The 21,856-nt window shown below is 36.2% G+C and overlaps 1 protein-coding gene across 3 annotated transcripts in view; it reads left to right on the top strand.

Annotated features, from left to right (window-relative positions):
* Positions 1–20,953, top strand: part of SYPL1 (synaptophysin like 1) — a 33,646-nt gene extending 12,693 nt beyond the window's left edge. The window contains exons 3-6 of one of the 3 annotated variants that reach the window (XM_081080256.1): positions 7,565–7,689; positions 8,966–9,173; positions 13,336–13,521; positions 18,932–20,953. In XM_081080256.1, the coding sequence (XP_080936382.1) occupies positions 7,565–7,689; positions 8,966–9,173; positions 13,336–13,521; positions 18,932–18,973 (561 nt within the window). In that variant the 3' untranslated portion in view covers positions 18,974–20,953. Of the gene's footprint in view, positions 1–7,564; positions 7,690–8,965; positions 9,174–10,259; positions 10,332–13,335; positions 13,522–15,027; positions 18,656–18,931 lie in introns of those variants that run through there. The other 2 variants (XM_081080255.1, XM_081080257.1) reach the window with 2 other exon arrangements.
* The last annotated feature ends 903 nt before the right edge of the window (positions 20,954–21,856 follow it).

The following is a 21,856-nucleotide window of genomic DNA, read 5'->3' as shown; positions in this document are numbered from 1 at the left end:
AATGATGATTTAGTAAAAGCATACATTTGGTTTTGCACATAAACACTTATGCATGGTATACTTTGTCTGTTTCTGAAGATTTCAAATATATATTCATTTTCCTAAACTATCCTATAATATCATTTTCCTAAGCTAAACCTTGGATAGAAAGAAATTTAAGTAGATGATGTCAAATTAATAATGAAACCAAATAGCAGTGAGGATCCTGCAACTGGAAACATGCTAAGAGACACCCATAAATTAGATGAGTACCAATGTTCCCCAGTAGAACCCTCTGAGCTGAGCAGGGTCTAGGAATAGGAGTGAAGATTGGGCACTGGCTGTAGGATAAATAACTCATTGAAAATACTAGAGGACGTCAAACTTTTTTAACAATCATGAATCCCTATCAGTATAAAATTTTATGCACAGAGCTCCAATATGCATCTACATAACTTAGATACATATTTTACTGTGTCAGTATCTTAGGGCATATTACATACATTGAGGGTAAATTTCATTTATATTTTAAAATTTTACCTCAGATACTCTTCTGATAATACCTATTTCCCTTCCCCCTTTGTGTGATCTGATTAGTCTTTTTACCTTGTAATGTGGCTGATGAATATAGCTCATAAAAGTATTAATGCTTCTATTTTGGCTGTGAGTTTTTGTATTATTGGTCTAGTTTTCTGTGAAGACGTTTTTAAGCCACTGGTCTATTTTGTGAAATTTTATTTAAAAGTAGGTAATTTATTCCATAAAGTCACTTGGCCAGGTGCACTTTTGCTGTAGCACCTGAACACTACAAGTGAAAGAAGAGGTGAAGCTGTCATTGTGCTTCCATGTGGTGGGACTCCCCTTAACCTTCAGGACACCCGCATACTGTACTGACACGTGATTCTCTGACATGCACGTCCAGCATTGGTTTCAGTGGTGTATTCATTTCAATAAAGCTTTGATTCTTTGTGTAGGTCTAAAAGTAGATATAAATAGAAGGTCAAATATTTTCTTCTTGTATACCAGTTAACTGAGTTCTGCAGTCTGTTTTGGAGAGTAGTGTTCTGAGAAACCAGGCTTTAATATTAACCCCAGAGTTACAGATCTCTTAATTATAGAGGGATCTGCCGTGTCGCTGGTATGGGTCTGGTAGACAAGGGGATAAATGGAACTGTGTCTGGTAACTTGAGGCTGTCATAATGAATATGGAGCCTTTTTGATCAGAAGAGAAGCTTGTTGTCATTCTGTCCCTGGATTCTTACTGTTACTCTATAGATAAGAATTTCATGTCAGCAGTTTCAGTCATTCTTCATGGGATAGAGAGGGATGGAAAATGAATTTCACAAATGACAAGAAATGTAAATTAGTATTCCAGTACTTCTCATTTTAGATGAGGAGTACACACTGAAGAGCTCAGGAACCACCCTCATAAAGTAAATGACTGAAACAAGCTGTTCAGAAGAAAAACAGTATTATAAGTTCATTGTTAACTTGTAAACCCTAACACATCCTGATGATTGTTGAGACACTAGAGAGTGGTGACAATCTGGAAAGCCTATGCCCTAACTTAAGTGTGATGTCACTCAATTCCATGTGATTGTTGCTTTATGAGAGTATGGGCCCGATGTTGCCAAATCTTTAGTTTTCCCACACCCACTCAAGAAAAGCAGGAAATCCAAATTTTTATGTACAGTATGCTGATAACAAAATATTGATAACAAATTCACATTTTTTATGAATACTGGAAAGGCCACACAAATATATCTGCAGGCCAGGTTTCACCCATGGGCTACCAGTATATAACTACTAAACTAAATCAAAATAGTAGTAGAATGGGAGAGGTGAGATGATTGGATAATTTACCTTGAGACTGTGTTGGACTCCATTTAGTAAAAGTGTGTCCTTGTCCTTTTTTCTCATAAGTAAAGACCAGAAACACAAACATGACACTTGTCCTCATAACAAAAAGGCAGCTTTTAAATTATGGTTCTGTAAAACTTAAAATATGGTTTTATTTGTAGATTATTGGAAATTGATTTTTTTTCTTTAAACAGTTAATGCAAATTTGGTATGTGCCAGGCCTGATAATTAGGCACTAAAAGTCCTGTGTAAGACCAAGTGCAAAGACAAAGACATAGTGCTCAAAAAGCAATAAGCTAAAGTACAGTACGCCATTTATTTACTAATTTTTATATTAAGCGGAAACTAGATTAGTTTCCTTTAAAGATTTTTTATTGGGGAAGGGGAACAGGACTTTATTGGGGAACAGTGTGCACTTCCAGGACTTTTTTCCAAGTCAAGTTGTTGTCCTTTCAATCTTAGTTGTGGTGCCGTTCAGCTTCAAGTTGTCCTTTCAGTCTTAGTTGTGGAGAGCGCAGCTCAGCTCCAGGTCCAGTTGCTGTTTCTAGTTGCAGGGGGCACAGCCCACCATCCCTTGCGCGAGTGGAACCGGCAACCTTGTGGTTGAGAGGATGCGCTCCAACCAACGGAGCCATCCAGGAGCTCAGCGGCAGCTCAGCTCAAGGTGCCATGTTCAATCTTAGTTGCAGGGGGCGCTGCCCACCATCCCCTACGGGACTTGAGGAGTGGAACTGGCAACGTTGTGGTTGAGAGCCCACTGGCCCATCTGGGAATCGGACCAGCAGTCTTCGGAGTTAGGAGCACGGAGCTCCAACCACCTGAGCCACCAAGCCGGCCCTAGATTTTATTTTTGTTTTGGGGTTTTTTGTTTGTTTTAAACAAAGCAAGATACACAAGGAAAATGCCTATGATAAAATTAATGACCCAAGTCTGTGGCAGCCCAGGAGACAGAATAGTTCTACCATAAGGAATGGGTAGGGTCTTAATGGATGAGCTTGTTAGAAAATGGGGGTGGGAGGTGAGGCAATCTCTGGCAGAAGAAACTATACGTCCAAGACATAAATACATGGTGTGTTTCAGGAACAGTAGGTAGTACAGGGTGGCACAGTTGCACAGTACGTGGTAGGGAGTATAGTGCACATAAATCTAGAAAGACAAAGTTGAAGCTACCTCGACTATAACTATGCCAAATTAAGAAGTTTAGGGTTTTTTTCTTAAATTTAGGTCTGGAAAGCCAGACCTAAGGAAGCCACTGAGGAAATGTGTTTAAACGGGGGTGATGTAATCAAATTTTTATTTCAGATCAGTGTGACATCACTAAAGTAGCTCTGTCCAATAGAAACACAAAACAAACTACAAATGCAAGCAACATAGTAATTTTAAGTGTTCTGCTAGCCACACTAAAAAAGTGAAAAGAAACAGGTGAGATTAATTTTAATAATATATTTTACTTAATCCAACACATCCAAGCTATTGCTTCAACAAGTAATCAATATAAACAATTATTGATGAGATATTTTACATTCTTTCATGCAGTTTTTGTAATCCATTGCACGTTGTACACTTACAGCCACCTCAGTTCAGACTATCCATTTTTAAAATACTCAATAGCCGTGTTACTTGTGACTACCTTACTGGACACTGCAGCTTTAGAACCCACACTAGAGAAGATGAATGGTGATGGGAATGAAATTAGAAATGGGAGGAAGAGTGTTGGATTAGTCATGGTGAAGAATGGTGAGGGTCTGAACAAAAGTAGTGGCAGGAGCGATATAGGCGAGTAAACAGCTTTGAAAAGACTACCCGTCATACCCGATGCAGTCTTAGGTCACTTCTCACTCAGCATTAGGTTTCTAGGATTAATCCACGTTGACTTGAGTAGCTGTAGTTCATGTATCTTTATTGCTATATAACTTCCCATTGTGAATATATACCACTACATTTTATCCATTTTCCTATTGCTTCCTCCCTCCCCATGTTTTGATACTGTAAACAATGTCACAATGAACATGGTTGTGTCAGGACACATGAACCAGAGTTTCTCTTAGATTATATACTATTAGGCTGGTGCAAAAGTAATTGCAGTTCTTGCAATTGTTTTTAACCTTTTAAACTGTAAGTACTTTTGCACCAACCTAATAGTAGACACTAATCCTTTGTGACATTATTGCAAATACTTTCACCTAATTTTAGCTTGTTTTACATTCAAAAGCTGACTTTTGATTTTAAAATTCTTTCTGTAGTTGAAGTTAACAATCTCTTATGGTTCGTGGTTTTTTGAAAAAATCTTAGAGATTCTTCCCTTCTCTATGGTCACTGATTTTCTTTTATATTGTCTTTAAATTAATTTTTAAACATTCACTTTTTTACATTTAAATATTTATTTCATCTGAACCATTTATTGAACAGTCCTTTCTTGTATTATTATTGCATAACAAATTGCCCTACGCTTAGCATGTAAAATAATAGACATTTATTATATCACAGTTTCTGGCTGCAGCTTAGCTGAGTGGTTCTGGCTGAGGGTCTCCCCTGAAGCTGCAGTCATCCCATGCCCTCCAGCTCGCTCACATGGCTGTTGGGGAGCCTCAGACCTTACACTTCCAAGGTCACTCACATGCTTTCTAATAGTACTGGGCTCCTCACCACATGAGTCTCTATAAGTTGCCTGAGTTATCCTCCCAACACGGCTGCTGGCTTCCCCCAGAGCCAATGGCTCAAGAGAGTGAGAAAGGAAGACTGAAGTTGTAATCTCTTTATTACCTACTCTCAGAAACAACATTCCATTTCTTCTACCGTGTTCTATTCAACAGAAGTAATCACTGTCTTGTCTACACTTAATGGGTGGAAAACTAATCATCTCTTGAGGGGAAGAGTATCAAAGCATTTGTAGACATGTCTTTAAAACCACCACATTCCTTTCCTTGGCTATCTGCAGTGCTAACTCTGAGATATAATTGGTCTATACACACAAATCTGTTTCTGAACTCTTCTGTTCCATTGGTTTAATTTGTATATTCTGCTGCTTTTTTCTAAAATGTGGGTACACACCCAAGATTTATTTTCTGGCCTTCTGTTTTCACTCTGCATATCCTTGCACATTATAAATAACACTGTTCAGCAGTATAGGCTTTGATATCAGACCTGCATTGGATTTTATCTATTTGCTGGATATGCGTGACCTTGAGCAAAACAAAGTCCCTGACCTCTTTGAGTTTGCATTCTAGGGAAAAAAACGAGACAATACTGTCAGACAATGGTAGTTACAATGGAGGAAAAACAGAGCAGGATAAAGGGAATATAGGTAGTGTGGGGTTGGGGACACTGTTACTCAATGTGCTGTGGTTAAGGAAAGGCTTCTGTGGTCAGGCCATGTTTAACGGAGCTGTGAGGTCGGAAGTGAACCAGTGCAGTAGTTTCCCGTTCACAGGGATACAATTCACAGGGATACAATACAGGACCCACGGTAGATGCCTGAAAGCACAGACTGTATTGAACCTTACAAATGCTGTTTTTTCTTATATGTATATACCTATGAGAAGGTTTAATTTATAAATTAGGCACAGTAAGAGATTCACAACCATAACTAATAAAACAATTATGACAGTATACTATAATGAAAGTTATGTGAATATGCTCTCTCTGGAAATCTATTGTACTGTGCTCCGTTCTCCGTGATGTGAGATGATGCACTGCCTGTGTGATGAGATGCAGTGAGGCGAGTGACTTAGGTGTGTGACCTTAGGCTACTGTTGACCTTCTGACTGACTGTGGAACAAGCACTTGAAGGCTTCTCTTTGGCATATCCAAACTGCCCAGCAGCATCACTCTTGATTATTAAGTAAAATAAGAGTGACTTGGACACCATCCCTGTGATTCCGTGACAGTCGATCTGATAACCAAGAAGGCTACTAAGTGACTAATGGGTGGGTAGTGGATACAGTGAAGATACCCTGAACAGAGAGGTGAGGATTCACATCCCAGGCGGAGTGAGACAGCTCAAGATTTCGTCACACTACTCAGATGCCATGCGATTTAAAATTTATGAATTGCTTATTTGTGGAGTTTTCCATTTAATGTTTCCGGACCACGGTTGACCATGGGTAACTGAAACCATGGATAAGGGTAGACTACTTTATTCCAGACAGAGGGAATAGCCATTGCAAAGGCTCTGAAAGAGGAGTTTATCCAATGTCTTTAAGGAATACCAAGGAGACCATTTTGTGTAAAGAGATTTGGCAAGGAAAAAGTAGCAACATGAGGTCAGAAATAAAGGGAAGATGGGATCTTGAAGACCATGGTATGAACTTTGGTTTCTATTCAGAGAGTACTCAGAAGATATTGGAGACTTTTTTGAACAGAGGATAAAATTTTCTGCCTTATATTTTAAAAAGAGCCTGGCTGATACATTGATAATAGATTAAAGCAAGGGCAAGGACAGAAACAGGAGAATTAACAGTATTAATTATACTGTTAATGTATAATTCAGGCAAGAGGTAATGGTGGTTTAGGTCACGATGTTGTGATGGTGGTGGTAAGTGATCACGATTCCAAATACATTTTTTAAAAAAAATTTATTGGGGTGACAATTGTTAGTAAAATTACATAGATTTCAGGTGTACAATTCTGTAATACGTCATCTATAAATCCCATTGTGTGTTCACCACCCAGAGTCAGTTCTCCTTCCATCACCATATATTTGATCCAAATACATTTTTAAATAGAGCCATCAGCATTTGCTGAAGGATTGATCTCTTGGTCACTATACCGTATCTGGGTTGGTTTTTTTGTTTTTTGTTTTGTTTTTTTGTAGAAAATGTATAATATATAAATAGAAAAAGGAATTATCTTTTGTCTTCTGTTCACAGGTGACCACTGTTAAAATGTTGATGCATAACCTTTCTAGTGTTTGTTGTGTGTGAATGCATAGATGTAGACACATATACAATGGATTGTTTAAACAAACTTTATATTTAATGAACGTTTTTCTGTATCATTGGATAGTCCCTAACATTGTAATGACTGCATAATACTTCGTTGTATGAATGAACTATAGTTTATTTGGTTCCATTTAGGATGTTTCCAGTTTTTTCCTGTTATGGATAGAATTTGAGAGAGCATCATTACATTTTCTTAAACATATTGCCTGATCAGAAAAACAAATTTCCAACTACTTTTTGAGACCTGGAGTACCCTCAGTGAGGCCTTTGCTAAGCTCATGAAATAGCATCTTTTGGCTTTACAGTTACTCTTGTGTTTAAATAAAAATTCCTCCAATTCACCCCTTTTGATTTTAATAGTAATAAATAAGACTTCCTCTGCGTTTCATGCTAATGTTTAGTAGGTACTGTGAGCAAATGAATTTTTATATTGACTGGTATACTAATTTTTATATTCAAGGGAAAATAAAACCACATTTGTTGAGAGTTGCAAGTAAACTTTTAAATGTTTTTCACCATCTATGTTTAATTTGTAATTAAGAATTTATATATATGTCTTTTTTTTTTTTTTGCAATGGACCTCAGTGGTTCAAATAGTGATTGATCATAATTTTTATTCAGATGCATTCCATTCACATCATTGGTCAAGAATGTATATTTTCTATAACATTATATATTTCTATAGTTAGTGAGCCAGTTTTTAATAACCAATATTTAAGGTTTTAAGAACCCATGTTTTGGGTATAGTAATACTTCTTCCCTTTTTCTGGTTTCACTTTGTGTAGATTGCGTCTATCTTTGCTTTTGCCACCTGTGGAGGTTTTAAGGGCCAAACAGAAATTCTAGTGGGTTGTCCTAAAGAAGGTCCTGACAATAAAACGATTACAGCTTCTTTTGGTTATCCGTTCAGGTGAGTTACTTGTTTTTATGGTTTAACAGCTCTTTTTACTTTCGTAATGAGCCATTAAGATTTCCAGGAATTTATTAATCTTGGGGGGTAGAAAATTTTACATTGCATCCTCTTTTGTAAATGGTGATGACTGCGATTCAGGCTGTTGTACATGGACCAGTGTCTGTCTACATACACACTGCTTTCCTGATCTGTGAGGAAGTAAGGATAGAAAATGAGAGTAAGCATTTAGAAACTTTTATTTGACATCTTTATTCTGTCATCCCACAGTGGGTTAGAAATTTTGAAAACAATACAGAGGCTGCTCCATCACCGTAGTGTGAGAAGCCATGATGAGGGAGCAAATGCAACTTAGGAAAAATCCCAATTTCTCAGGTGTTTGCCATTACTAAATAGTAGTATTCTTTCTATAGTTTTAGGACATGTATTTATATGAAGAGTTCCCGTGCTTCTTTCACTAGCATAAAACTTTATTTTTTTTACTCTCAAACAAAATATTCAAACTAAAATGAATATTTTGTTTGTCAATTTTTCTGTTTGACTTTAGTATTTATTGAACAGTTTATTGAATGTGTCCTATGTTTAAGCCAGGGTATGAATCTTCCATTTACTACTTCCTTGACCTCTCTAGGACTCAATTTTTCTGTTCAGTAAATTGGAAATACTACCTTTTAAGGTTGTTTTGATGATTAAGTAAAATCTTACACATTAAAGATACGTCAGATAGGTAGTGCTTGGTATCACTGCTTCCATCTCCTACCCCTTCTATAAAGTTCCAGTACAAAGAACTGTTACTGCATCCTAGTGATAAATGCTCGTGTGGTTTATGGATAGGGAAAATTAAAGACAGTGTGAAGTTAGCAGCTAATTAATCCAGGGTGAAAATGTGAATCATTATAGTTGCTCTTGTGGTGCTAGTCGCAAACTGTCTCCGAGAATGGATTATCAGGTCTCAAATTGTAAACTATTTTGTATCGGCCCTCCTAATTTGCTAAATTTTTATTGCAGGAAGATAGTATCTGGGCTTGAAAGTGTTTAATTCAGTCTGTATTCAATCTGTCACAAATCAGTTACCAGGTATAACTTATGTATATATCTTAGAAAATTTTAAATGTACTCAAATATTTGAATTTCCCCATTTTTTCTTCCCAAAAGGAAAACGTTTTTAATATATTTGGGGAGTATTTTTTGAAATGTCATTTCAGTATTCTGCTTGTATGTCTCTTTTGAGAGAGTCCAGGTAATTCATAAATTTATTTGAGCCTTTTTTTAATAGGTTGAATCAAGCATCGTTTAAGGCATTACCGGATGTAAATGTGTGTGGTGTAGATTGGAAAACTCAAGTCCTTATTGGAGATTACTCTTCTTCTGCGCAATTCTACGTGACGTTTGCAGTCTTTGTCTTCCTGTACTGCATTGCTGCTCTTCTGCTCTATGTTGGTTACACAAACCTGTATCGGGATAGTCGCAAACTTACCATGGTTGTAAGTAATCACTTTCTTTTTATAAAAAAAATAATTTGTATAAGTGTACATTATATTTGAAGTTAAATGTAGATTTTCATACACTGGAAATAAAAATTCTTAGCATGAGGCAGTTCAATATATTGTGACCTGTGTTTGCCATGAGGTTGAGCCTTGTCCTTTTGTCATGTTTATGCCAATTCTTTTAGCCTGTTTGCAGCACTTTTTCTGCACTCTAGGGAGTGCAGAGGTTTGTTTCTAACTATTTTAACCTGGGAAAAACTCAAGTATGTGATAGACTGTAGTAGGTTGCAAGTAGCAGAGAACTTAAGTAGAAATTAATTAATGCCTTTGATTTGAGGAATTACTGGCCATGCTAATAGTCTCATAACTTGTGTTTCTACTTCTTACCTTTTTCCTTTTTCCTCAAAGGCCCACTTTGTACCTCTGCATTCTTATTGAGCTGAGTAGTCTATATCAGGAATCAGCAAACTATAGCCCACAGGCCAAATCTAATTCATTCTTTGATTTTTTTTTTTTTTAAATAAAGTTTTTTGAGAAGGCAACCATACCTAATCATTTACGTATTGTCTAAGACTGCTTTCATGTTGTAGTGGCAGAGTTATTTGTGACAAATATCACAAATATTTACATTTGGCCCTTTCCAGGAAAAGTTTGCTAACTCCTTTTTTTACTTTAAAATCTGACCCAGATAATTCTACAACAATTATAGATTTCAGCAATGGTACCGTTCATAAGCTATTTTTGAAACTTAGAGATGGCAACAAAGGATTTGGATTTGAATTCTTACACCTTTTGGCTTCAGTCTGCTGAGCTAAAAATAAAAATAATTTCCAATGTTTAGTTAGTAGAATCTGCCTGGGATTCTTTGGCAGCAGATCCAAAGATAAGTCCTGGTTTGAAGATGGACCTCCCTCCACCACAAAAGAAGGAGGACAGAGTCAGCTGTAGTCTTACTTACTCGAAGGGAGAATGGGTGTTTTGGGGATACTGGTCATTTATTATCTTGAGAAGATACTGATATATGCTAATTATTTGTGAAATTACTTTAAAGGGAAGGCTATTTAAATGTGAAAAAATTAGCAAGTAAGATAACAGGTTTTATTTATTTACTTATTTGTTTTTAATTTTGCTGCGTGGATCATAAGAATGCAAATGGTAAGTAAGGAATAAAACAATCTTTTGTCTTCATATTTCGTTTCTTGTATCTGAGAAGAGATTTTTAATCCTGACATTTTTGTAAAATATTTCTTGGTTGTTAGTTGCCTTTCAAAAAAACAGACATTAACTATTTAATTTTCAATGCTTACTCAACAACAGAAGTGACATTAGGAATCTATAACTTCTGCAGACTTTTCAAGCCTTATTTTAAAAGGAACTATGACGATCAGATATTATATTTTGTTAAAGTTAATTTATAAATTCTAAATGAAGACATTTCTTACCATTTTGTCATTATATCAACAAATTTTTAAGTTAAATTTAGCGAGCTTTTTATTTCTCATTTTATTTAGTAAGCTTTAAAATTACCACACTTTTTAAAAAAAACAACAGTCATCTATTTTTTTAGAGGGTTTTTATTGTCTAATAAAACTATACAATTGATATAGTTGCATTATTCAGAAAGTCAAAAGTGATTTTCCACCTCAAGAGTGATCAATTAGTGGTCATTCAGAGAGAGAATTCAGAATTAGTTTAAGTGGTTTTTTTTATTGCTGTAATATATAATGGACACTTTTCTCTAAAAGTCCAGCTTCTAAATTAAATTTTGAATTCTGCCTTTAATTTAACCATATAAATATACAACATAAAAAGTTTTCTTGAGATACCCAAATTTTTAAGGATAGCCAAATATGATACAGATTTTGTTTAAAGTACTATTTGTTACTGAGGATATGATTTTATTTTTGCAGTGTTCTCAGTTGTCAGGTAAGGTATTTCTAGGAACATTGCGATTTTGATATTTTAAATCAACTTTAGTTTCTTTTGTAAGTAAATGTACCACTTTTTTGTGATACATTTTTGTGACCCTAGCAGGAGCTTAAGGGTCCTAGATCATGTGGATAATCAGAAGTACCGTATCTTAAAACTCTGTTATGAATCATATTTTGATTATTGGTAGGAGCAGAGCTGCCATAGGCCACTGCAGGTTGCCCAGTGCAGAACTCTGGGTGTACGCTGTGCAGTTACCTAGAGTCCCGAGTAGGACAAAGGCTGTCTTCAGAGGTCCATGTTTCCCCCTCTCCTAAGGCTACCCTGTGCCTCATTTTCAGAAAAGAACCTACATTTGAAATACAAGAATGTGCTTTTTTTTTTAAAGAGAATAATCAGAAAAAAGCAGTTATGTTATTTAAGAATTTGGAAGGAAGAAACCTGAAAATAAAGAGGATTTGACATGCATTGGTCAAAGCTATGAACGTTAGCCCAGAGAGAACTTGTTTAATATATGATAACCTCATACTATTTATCAGCTCTCCAAAAAGCACTGTATTTCAAGCAAGTGTTCAGGAAATGTCTACCGCAGCAAAAAAGTATAGCGGAGTACAAGAGCAAAAAGGAGAGTACTCCCTCAGTGTAAAAATTTAAGCTATGTTTCTGTCCTTTTCTCTTTGATTTACTTTTCTTTTTAAGAGGACCAGTAACAGTGGAGAGCTCCAGTGCAAAATGCAAATACCTCCATGTTTGTAGAATTAATCATGTTTTTTGGTACTGAAATCACAAGATATTTGTTCAAATAGGTAGACAAGCTATATATAGCAGTTTTTATATCTCATAAGTGGTCACTGGTGTTTATCCTAAATAAAGAACTAAAAGAAAAGCTCATTGGCAAAAGTAATTAAAAACCAATTAGATTTATTTTAAAAACAAAACACTTCAGTGGTAAGCTCCAGAACCATTTCTGAGCTTGGACAGAGTTTTTTGGCAGTTGTGTACAAACTCATAACCTTAATTATACCCCAGTGCTCAATACATAACATTAAAAGATAGAAATTTTACGTATTTCCCACGTTGGTCATTAATTTAAAGGAGGACCAAGCAAGGTGGGACTTATACTTTATATTATACAAATGCATACCTTAAAAATGTGTTCTTTAGATCTTTGTACCAATACTAGTTGACAGAATTTTAGTTTCCCAGTAGAATAGATTAAGGAGAATAATTTTTTTTCCTTTCTTCGTCTTACTAGTTCAATAAGAAACTATCTAAAATAATAAAAACCAGTTCTATTCTTGGACATGTAATAAGTAGAAGAGACTTTAGTAGAAAATTAGTGATAAGATATCAGAGAGATTTCTTTTGTTCTTATAATGAGTATTCTTAAAATTCCTTCGTCATGAATTTAAGAAGACAAGTCTTGCTGGATGTATCCTTTTCACCATTTCATTATCCGTATTACAGAGAATTAGATTTAATTAAAGTTAGAGTTTGCCAGACAATATGAAAAAGTAAAAGGGTAAGGTAGTTGAGAGTGTATGTGAGGGATTATAATGAAGAACCTTAGAATATACATTGAGGGAAATGAGAGTATAAGTGAGGTTGAGAGACAGTAAAAAACAAGTGCTAAGGTCAGATTTTTGAGGTTGGGGTGCCAGAGGGAGGGAGCTGGAAAGAGAAGTGATATTGGGGAGTGGGATGATTGAAATAGAGATTGTGGAGGGATAGTTATCCATGATAACACATCTAAGGTATAATCCCAGGAGTGGGTGCCTTAGGTGTGATTGTGGAAAGGGCCGGGTAAAACCTTGATTTCTGTTGTAAATATCTTTACTCCTAAAGAGATGACAGTGACTTGTTTCGTATTATAGCTATTTATTATCACTGAGCTAGCAGTACTAAACAGCAAGGTTACTGTGTTGACCCTGGCTTTTCTAATAAAGTGTACCACGAAGGCTCTTTCTTAGCTATAGGGTTCAGTGTGATCTCAGTTCCTTCATCATGTGATGTAAAATTTAGTATTTTTAAATTAACTGTTTATTATTATTGTTACTTGGTGCCAATGATAATTTTTTTAATTAAATTTATTGGGGTGACAGTGGTTAGCAGAATTACATAGGTGTCAAGTTTACAGTTCTATAATACATCATCTATCTGTTACATTGTGTGCTCAGCACCCAGAGTCATTTAACTGTTCATTATTAACTCATACTTTCTTTTGCTCTAGGACTTCGTTGTTACTCTTGTGGCCACTTTCTTGTGGCTGGTGAGCACTTCAGCCTGGGCCAAAGCTCTTACGGACATTAAAGTAGCCACGGGTCACAATATCATCCAGGAGCTCACGCCTTGTAAACATGGGGTGACGTGTTCTTTTGGCTCTGTGACTAGTATGGGATCCCTAAATGTATCTGTGGTACGTATGCCGTATTTATAAAATATTTTATTTCACTGATTAGAAAAACCTTACTAGTAATTTAAGAAAACAATCGCTTTTAATAATCTCTAGATGAATATGTTGGTTTTTATTTTTACTGCACTGTCAGAATCCTAGTTACCATATAGTCTTTACCTTTATAACAACGAAGAAAAATTTATCAAGAAAATTAGACAACAAGTTTGAACAAGATGGTAATTGAGTTTTTCTTTTTATTAAAATTGACTGGTCCAGACTTTTACCTGGAAGACACTAATAGTAGTCGCTAACATTTATTAAGACTATATGCCAGGCATTACACTAAAGCCATTGCACTCATACGTTATCTGACAATCCTAAGAGGAATGTGGGAAGTGGTATTATCATCTTCATTTTACAATTGGGAAAAAATGTAGTTCGTATTAATTTGCCTAAATTGACTCAACTAGTAAATTGGCAAGCCAAGGTTTGAACCAGATCTGACTTCAGAGTCCATTCTCTAATCTGACTTTCTCTGAATCTTTCCATAATACTTTCGTGGTTTCTTAAATAACAAAAAAAAAAATCAGGTCTATATAAATTAACTAGTAGTCCACTATTTTACCAAACTACAGATAAACATATTAAATATATAACATTAATATACTGAGGATATTATGTTTAGGGAGGTCTCGTTTCTTCAAGAAAGTTGTTTTTCCTGTGCATGAATGAAGTCAGCACGACTTTATAAAGCAACTTGGTCAAATTTTTGCTTTATAACTTTGTAATTATAATTTAAAAGTCACCTTTTTTTGCATTTATGCTGAAAATATCTGAGATGGACAGTTTCAGAAATGTTATCGAATGCAAATATACAAAGAGCTATCAGGCATTTGGCCTTCAGAAATATGATAGTACTCTCAAGCTTCTTACTCCGCTCTTTATTGGTGCTATCGTTCTTAGAAGAATATATTTATATATTTCTTATACAAAACTGTGAAGATAGTGTAGCTTCAGTTTATTCATCTCTGAGACTTTCATCTTGTCAGATTTATACCTGAGAAGATTGGTTTCTTTTAGGTTGACTAATGCAAGATGTGAAATAAAGTTCTTCTGATTCTTTTTCTCTCCTGGCTGCAGCTGTTGGAGTAGGAAAAAAGGTAGTGGAGCGATGAAGTAGGGAAATAGGAAAAGATATACAAGGCAGTTTAAAATGCGGGTTTTAGTTTTCTCAAATTTAATCCCATCTTTTTGGTAATAATGAGCGTGTAAAAATAAGATTTCTTTTAGTCATGATTTTATGTTACAAATTTAGACATTTAGCTTTATTTCATTGTGAATAAGTCATTATATATCCAAATTTGGCATTGAAATTAACGTCTTTTTATTCCACTTCATACGTAGTTTAAACTTGAAACAAAATAATAGTATAGTTCCTGGAAATATTAAATGTTTAAATAAAAACTAAAATGCGCCAGAATTTTTAAGTAAATATTAGATTGTCATGTTTATTTTTCTCTTTCTTAGATCTTTGGCTTTCTGAATATGATACTTTGGGGAGGAAATGCATGGTTTGTGTACAAGGAGACCAGCTTACACAGTCCATCAAATACTTCTGCTTCCCATACCCAAGGAGGTATTTCACCTCCTACCGGAATGTAACTGAAGGGAGAAAGTACACTATGAAATATGTTTATACTTTGCCAACATCTTGAGAAGCATTATTTGTTTCTAATAAAAGTAATGGCAGTTTCAGTAAATTGGTGGGTTTAAAATTTTGCTGCTTTTTTACATAAAGCCTGTGCCTCTCCTGGAAATTGAAGATGTAAATGTATTCTCACATGTAAGTTTAAAAATTCAGGGGCCTATTATGAGATGATGCACATTTTTAAATGAATGATAATTTCTTCACTAAGTTGTTTGCCTTCCAAAGTGTTTACACCTTAAGCCTTAACATATATCTTCACTCAGAAAAGAGTTATATTGTCATATAATAGGAAGAAAATCTGTATTTGGAATATATACACTTCTGTAAGTTTGTACAGATCATATACCTAAGACCTGTCTTAAAGAAAGCCTTGATTACTAAGTCATATTTAGAAGAAACATTTAGTTCAGAATTTATATCTGAACATTGTTTATATGTTATGAAAAATTTTTAATGGCAAAGACTGGGTGTATGTTTTATTTCTGTTTTTCTAAATGACCTACAGTACTTAATAGGTGTGCTAAAGTTGTTTTGGGGAGTGGGGTTAAAAATTTCTGATAGATGTATGGGTAATTTAGTAATTCTGTCTCATGAGATGTAAGCTTCCATTATGCTGGTTGTTTAATAGACTTGCTATATAAGTAGGAAGAACATGGTTCAACTAGATTTTTGATATGTATGGGCATTATTCTTAGTAATAGTTGTTTGCTGTCTTCTGTTGGTCTTACCACTTAAGTGCCAGCTGAGACCTAGTGTCCTTGCAAGTAGAGTAAAATATAACCCACCTTTTTTTTTGCAGACCGTATTCAGAGAGTTAAAAAAATTAAGATTGCGTTTTACTTTTGAAACATTTAAGACTTAGATTCAATGAAGTTGCTATTTTGAGTTGAGCATTGATAGTGTGAAAATAAATGAGATTCGGATTTCATGTTTCTTAATGTTCATTCTTATTTCACAAATGGATTAAGGAATTATGCATCATAAACAAGGAGCGTAAGTAGCTTTATTATGGGTGTACTGTCTTTTTGCATACACATTAGGTATGTTCTGAATACAGGGCTTATTCACATTTTGCTTTCTAATGTTTTTGTTGTACAGAGCCAGATATCCTACTCTTAACCACATGATTGTTCATATGTGAAGCACATCTTGCTAGTGCCTTATTTTTGTTGATTTTGTTTATGACAAGAATTGTCAGTATAAGAATGTATATCTTTTATGCAACCAACTTAATAAAGAAGTTAAAAGAAAGAGTGCATTGATTGATATATTACAAAGAAATCTTCATCTTAAAGTCAGGAGCAATGCAAAATGGAATTAATATCCAAAGCAAGAAATAGAATATCACAATAGTTGTTTTAAGTGTTTGGCAAGGAATAAAAGAGACAGAAAATGCTTTGGAGATTGTGTTTCTATCCTTTTTTTCTTTCAATCTCATTTTAATTCTTGTTTGTAACTTTCAGGTGGTTTTCCTGTAAACCTTTTCTAATTGACTGTCCATTCAATTGGGCACAAAGATTCTTGATTAAGGGTGTGTGCTCTGGAGCCAGACTGTCTGAATTTGAATCTTGGCTTCACCACTTAACTAGCTAATTAACTTTAGGCAAATTACCCTCTGTATGCCTCAATTTGCTTATCTGAAAAATCTGAATAAGAATACTACTGACCTCAGTATTTATGAGGCTGAAGTGAGTTAACATAAAGTCCTCAGAAACTGTGTTCAGAATATAGTAGGCACTTTATAAATGTTGACTGTGAATACTAACTTTTGATAGCACGTAATACAGAGACTTAACCTGGAGTCCATGGGCTGGAAAGGGGAAGGGTCTTGGGCAGAGAGGCAGGGTAAGCTGCACGATTACATGGGTCTCCCTTTATATTCATTCCTCAGAGAGTCCGGGATGTTTCTGGTATTTTTCTGTTGGTGGTAAATGTACATAAAGTTAATGACATTAAGTTAATACTAATGAGAATACAGTAAATCTAGAAAAGAGTTTATTTTGTTGCCTTTTCACTCCCTGATTTTGAGTCAACATTACAGGGTTAAGCAATTTATAGACTAGTTTGCAGCACAGGGGCAATAGAAGCTTTGAACTTACTAGGTGACAGGTTATTTTTAAACAGCATCATTAATATTTTTGTGAATTGAAGTCACTTGGATAAAGATACTTAAAGTAATTATTAACCTGCTGTAAATGTTAAGGACAGTATTGCTTGTTATGTGCTTTGTTTCACACCTAATTTCTAAATTTTTAATTACGTGGTATTTCAGAGAGATAAGTATAAACAATAATACATAACCAAGTTCTCACCACTGAGTTGAACAGATGCTAACATTTTGTTCTGTGTCATATTTGCTTTGCTTTTGTCTTTTTAAGAAAATAAAACATAGATCCAGCCTTTTCCTTACTGAAGTACAGCTAGATTTTTCTCACTTTTCACTATTGCAAATAGCACTGAAATATTGTGGTGAACTATGTGAAGGCTTCTCTAGGACTATCACTAGAAGTGGAACTGTTGGAATGTGAGATATTCACATTTCGGTTGTAATGTAGGTTTTAGAAAATTCTTCAATAAAGTTTTACCAATTTAGTCTTCCACCAACATGTAAAGGTCTCTTTGGTCCCATATCCTTGCCAATACTTGATGTTATTGGACTATTGCCAATCTGATGAGTTTGAAATCGTGTTTTGATGTTTTTTAATTTGTATTCTTCTGATGGCTACTGAGGTTAGTGATCTTTTTCTGTATTTATTGGCCACATAGGTTTCCCATACTCTGTATTGCCCATTCATCTTCCTTCATGGTTTGTGCTTTCTGTGTCTTCAGAAGTCCTTCTCAGTGTCATAAAGATATGCATCTCTGTTTTCTTCTGAATATGTTAGTTTTGTTTTTCACTTTTAGGTCTTTAAACCAATAAATGTAGGAACTGAGAAAACCACGATCTAGTTTGGTTTCTGCTAGGCAAGGAAGGAAGTAGAGAATATTGACATGGAAGTAGAGTAGCTAGGTAGGGACGAAAGTGAAACCAGAAGAGATGGGGAGAAACGAAGGAGACCGACCAGCAATGCTGGTAAATTCAAAGAACAGATACATGGGAACTACCAGAATGACTGGTTGTGGTCAGAAAGAATTCAGAGGGACAATTAGGGTAAGAAGGCGTTACGCAGGAAGTGAATGACATGTAATAGAGATAAGGAAAAGCAGAGTACTCCCCAGGTTCTTCAGGATGATACTGTGATTAAGGTGCTACTCATTTATCAGATCTCTGCTAGGGTCAGATAGCCTCCGCCTCAGTTCTGATGATAAAGATCAGTACATGCTGTCAAAAGACGGACGTGTAAATCAGTTTCTGTTTCTGGAAAAAAATCTGGCAATGGTCAGAATAGCAAGGGAAGAGATCAAGAAAAGAAGAAAAGACAACTATGAAAATTACCTAAAAACATATCAGACAAAATAGACTAAAACAACAAACTAAATTAAAAAGGACATTACATAATTATAAAGAGATCTCCACAAAAGGATAACATCTGTATCTACTACACATCCAACATAGGAGCACCTGAGTATACAAAGGGAGAAAGACACAGTAATACAACTAGCTGTTGATATGATGAGTGATTATTTACTTGAAAACTGCAAATTTGGAGTATTAATGAGACTCTGGGACTTAACCCTTCTGTTTTTTGTTGTTTTTTCCCCCACACCAATTGGTGTTTCCAGATTCCAACTTCTTCAGCTCCAACTCTGAGATTTATGAGGTAAAAAATTAATCCAGAGAACTCACCACCATGCTGTGTATCCCTTGGGTCTTAAGTTCCCTAACCAGTCTTGCTTCATCTTTCCACCTTTCAGAAACACCTTATGTTTGTTTTATAAATAATGCTCGGGGTTTTCTTGTAAAGAGAGAAATAAGGAAAAGTACATCTATTCCACATGTTAGGAAGCAGAATTCAGCATTTTGTTATTGGCCCAACTACATTTTTAGTCAGTGAGGAAAGGGAAGGCTTAGTAGAGAAAATGTACTGTTCTCTCAGTCATTTCTCCTCCTGCTTAGTACAATGGTCAGAAGTGCTAGAATAGTAATTAAAGTGTGGAAATTGTTTTAACACAAATTTTTCCTTTTCCAGGAGCTCAAACCAAAATAATCATTTATAATTTCATTTTATATTAGAGGTTGTGTCCATGCTCCTGATGTTAGCCATTATCTGAAAGGAGATAATTGGAGATCTAAATCATTTCATTACATTTCCAGTCAAGATTGTGGAATAGGTAAATGTGCTTTCCTTCTTTCACAAACAGTTGGGTAGAGCGCACTCTGAACAACAGCGTTGCCAGTTCGATTCCCACATGGGTCACTGAGCTGCACCCTCCACAACTAGATTGTGGACAATGAGTTGCCACTGAGCTTCCGGAGGGGCGGCCAGGTGGCTCAGATGGTTAGAGCATGAGCTCTCAACAACAAGGTTGCCGGTTCAGTTCCTGCATGAGATCCCTTCTCCCAGACAGAAGTGCTGGCAGAAGCTGTTGTTTCTTTGTTGAGCCCTCCCCCACGCAGTGTGCAAACACAGGTGGCCACCATATCATCAATGTGGCTCACACGTGTTGGCCTGCCCTGGTGGTTTCCTGAGACCGCACCAACCCAACTGGTATCCCACACAAGTTGCTTCCAGTAGCTTTTACATACAAACTGCCTGTTTTGGCTTATGCTGCAAATGTTACTAAACTCAGAGGCTCACAAACCCCAAACAAGCAGCATCTGGCCTCAGTTTGCCCCATATCTCTTGGTGAGCCTCCAATTTGAGTCTTGACCTCCAAGCCCAACGCAGGTAGCAGCCATCTGCGGATTGCTTTGTGGTTCATGCTACCATATTTTGCCGTGTATAATGCACATTTTTTTGCCCAAATTTGTGCGTCAGGGAAAATAAGGATACGCATTATACATGGGTAGTACTAATTCCATATCTATATAGATTTTTTAAATTATTTTATATATGCTTATGAGTTAAAAGTAAAATAATGCTAAAATTCCTGTATAATACAAAAAACAAGTACCTACATATAAACAAAAATTTAAATTAAAAACTTAAAACGAAAGATTTTTTCCCCTGAAAGTTTGGGCCAAAAACATGGTTTGATGCGCATTATACGTGGGAGCACAACATGGCAAAATACAGTAGGTGTCCCAAGTCAGGGCACTGGATGCAGCTAAAGTTGGCCCCATTCGGCAGCCTCCACAGAAAAAACCCCAAGGGCAGACTGGCCAGGCACCAGAGACCTGATAAAGCAAATATTCTGTGTGGTCAGATCCTTCACCAATCACAGCCACTCCTCACAACCAATCAGCCTGAGGGTCAGTCCCTCTTGTTGACATGAAAACAGCAACCAAGGTTCACCTACAGCAGGAGGGCGCGCACAACCCACGCAAGGGACACACATGGAACACCTGGCTCAGGTGACCAGGGAGACTGTGCCTCTGGGCCCCACAAAACACCTCCTATATAAGGCCACTCGACTAAGAACAGGAGATACAGCAGCTCTACCTAATACATAGAAACAAACACAGGGAGGCAGCTAAAATAGACAAACATATCCCAAATGAAAGAATAGAACAAAGCTCCAGAGAAAAGATCTAAACAAAATGGAGACAAGCAATCTACCAGATACAGAGTTGAAAACACTGGTTATAAGGCTACTCAATGACCTCAGTAAGAACTTCACCAAAGAAATAGGAAACAAAAATGGAGATAGAAAACCAAAAAAAAAGAACCAGTCAGAAATGAAGAATACATTAAAGGATTTCAACAGGAGATTAGATGAAGCAGAGGATCGAATCAGTGATTTAGAAGATAAGGTACCAGAAAACACTGAATGAAAACCAAAAAAATGGAATAAAATTAGGATAGTTTAAGGGGCCTCTGGAACAACATCAAGCATACCAACATTTGCATCACAGGGAAAGGAGAAAAAAGAGCAATAAATTGAAAACCTGTTTGAAGACATAATGACTGAAAACTCCCTAACCTGGTGAAGGAAATAGACACACGCCCAGGAAGTGCAGAGTCCCAAACAAGATGAACCCAAAGAGGCCAATACCGAGACACGTCATAATTAAAATTCCAAATGTTGGGGCCGGCCCGGTGGCTCAGGCGGTTGGAGCTCCGTGCTCCTAACTCCGAAGGCTGCCGGTTCGATTCCCACATGGGCCAGTGGGCTCTCAACCACAAGGTTGCCAGTTCAACTCCTCGAGTCCCGAAAGGGATGGTGGGCAGCGCCCCCTGCAACTAAGATTGAACACAGCACCTTGAGCTGACACTGCGCTCAGTTGGCTGGAGTGCGGTCCTCTCAACCACAAGGTTGCCGGTTTGACTCCTGCAAGGGATGGTGGGCTGCGCCCGCCACAACTAAGACTGAAAGGACAACAACTTGACCTGGAAAAAAATCCTGGAAGTGAACACTGTTCCCCAATAAAATCCTGTTCCCCTTCCCCAATAAAATCTTTAAAAAAAATAAAAATAAAATATAAAAAAAAAAGAAAAAAGAAAAGAAATTTAAAAAAAATAAAGAATAAAATAAAATAAAATTCCAAATGTTAAAGACAATCTTAAAAGCAGCAAAAGAAATGCAGTTGCCTACAAGGGAGCTGTA

This window comes from Rhinolophus hipposideros (genome assembly GCF_964194185.1).
Source record: "Rhinolophus hipposideros genome assembly, chromosome: 18".
Lineage (NCBI taxonomy): Eukaryota > Metazoa > Chordata > Mammalia > Chiroptera > Rhinolophidae > Rhinolophus > Rhinolophus hipposideros.
Note: the sequence above shows the minus strand (reverse complement) of the source record. Positions and strands in the feature narration are given on the sequence as shown.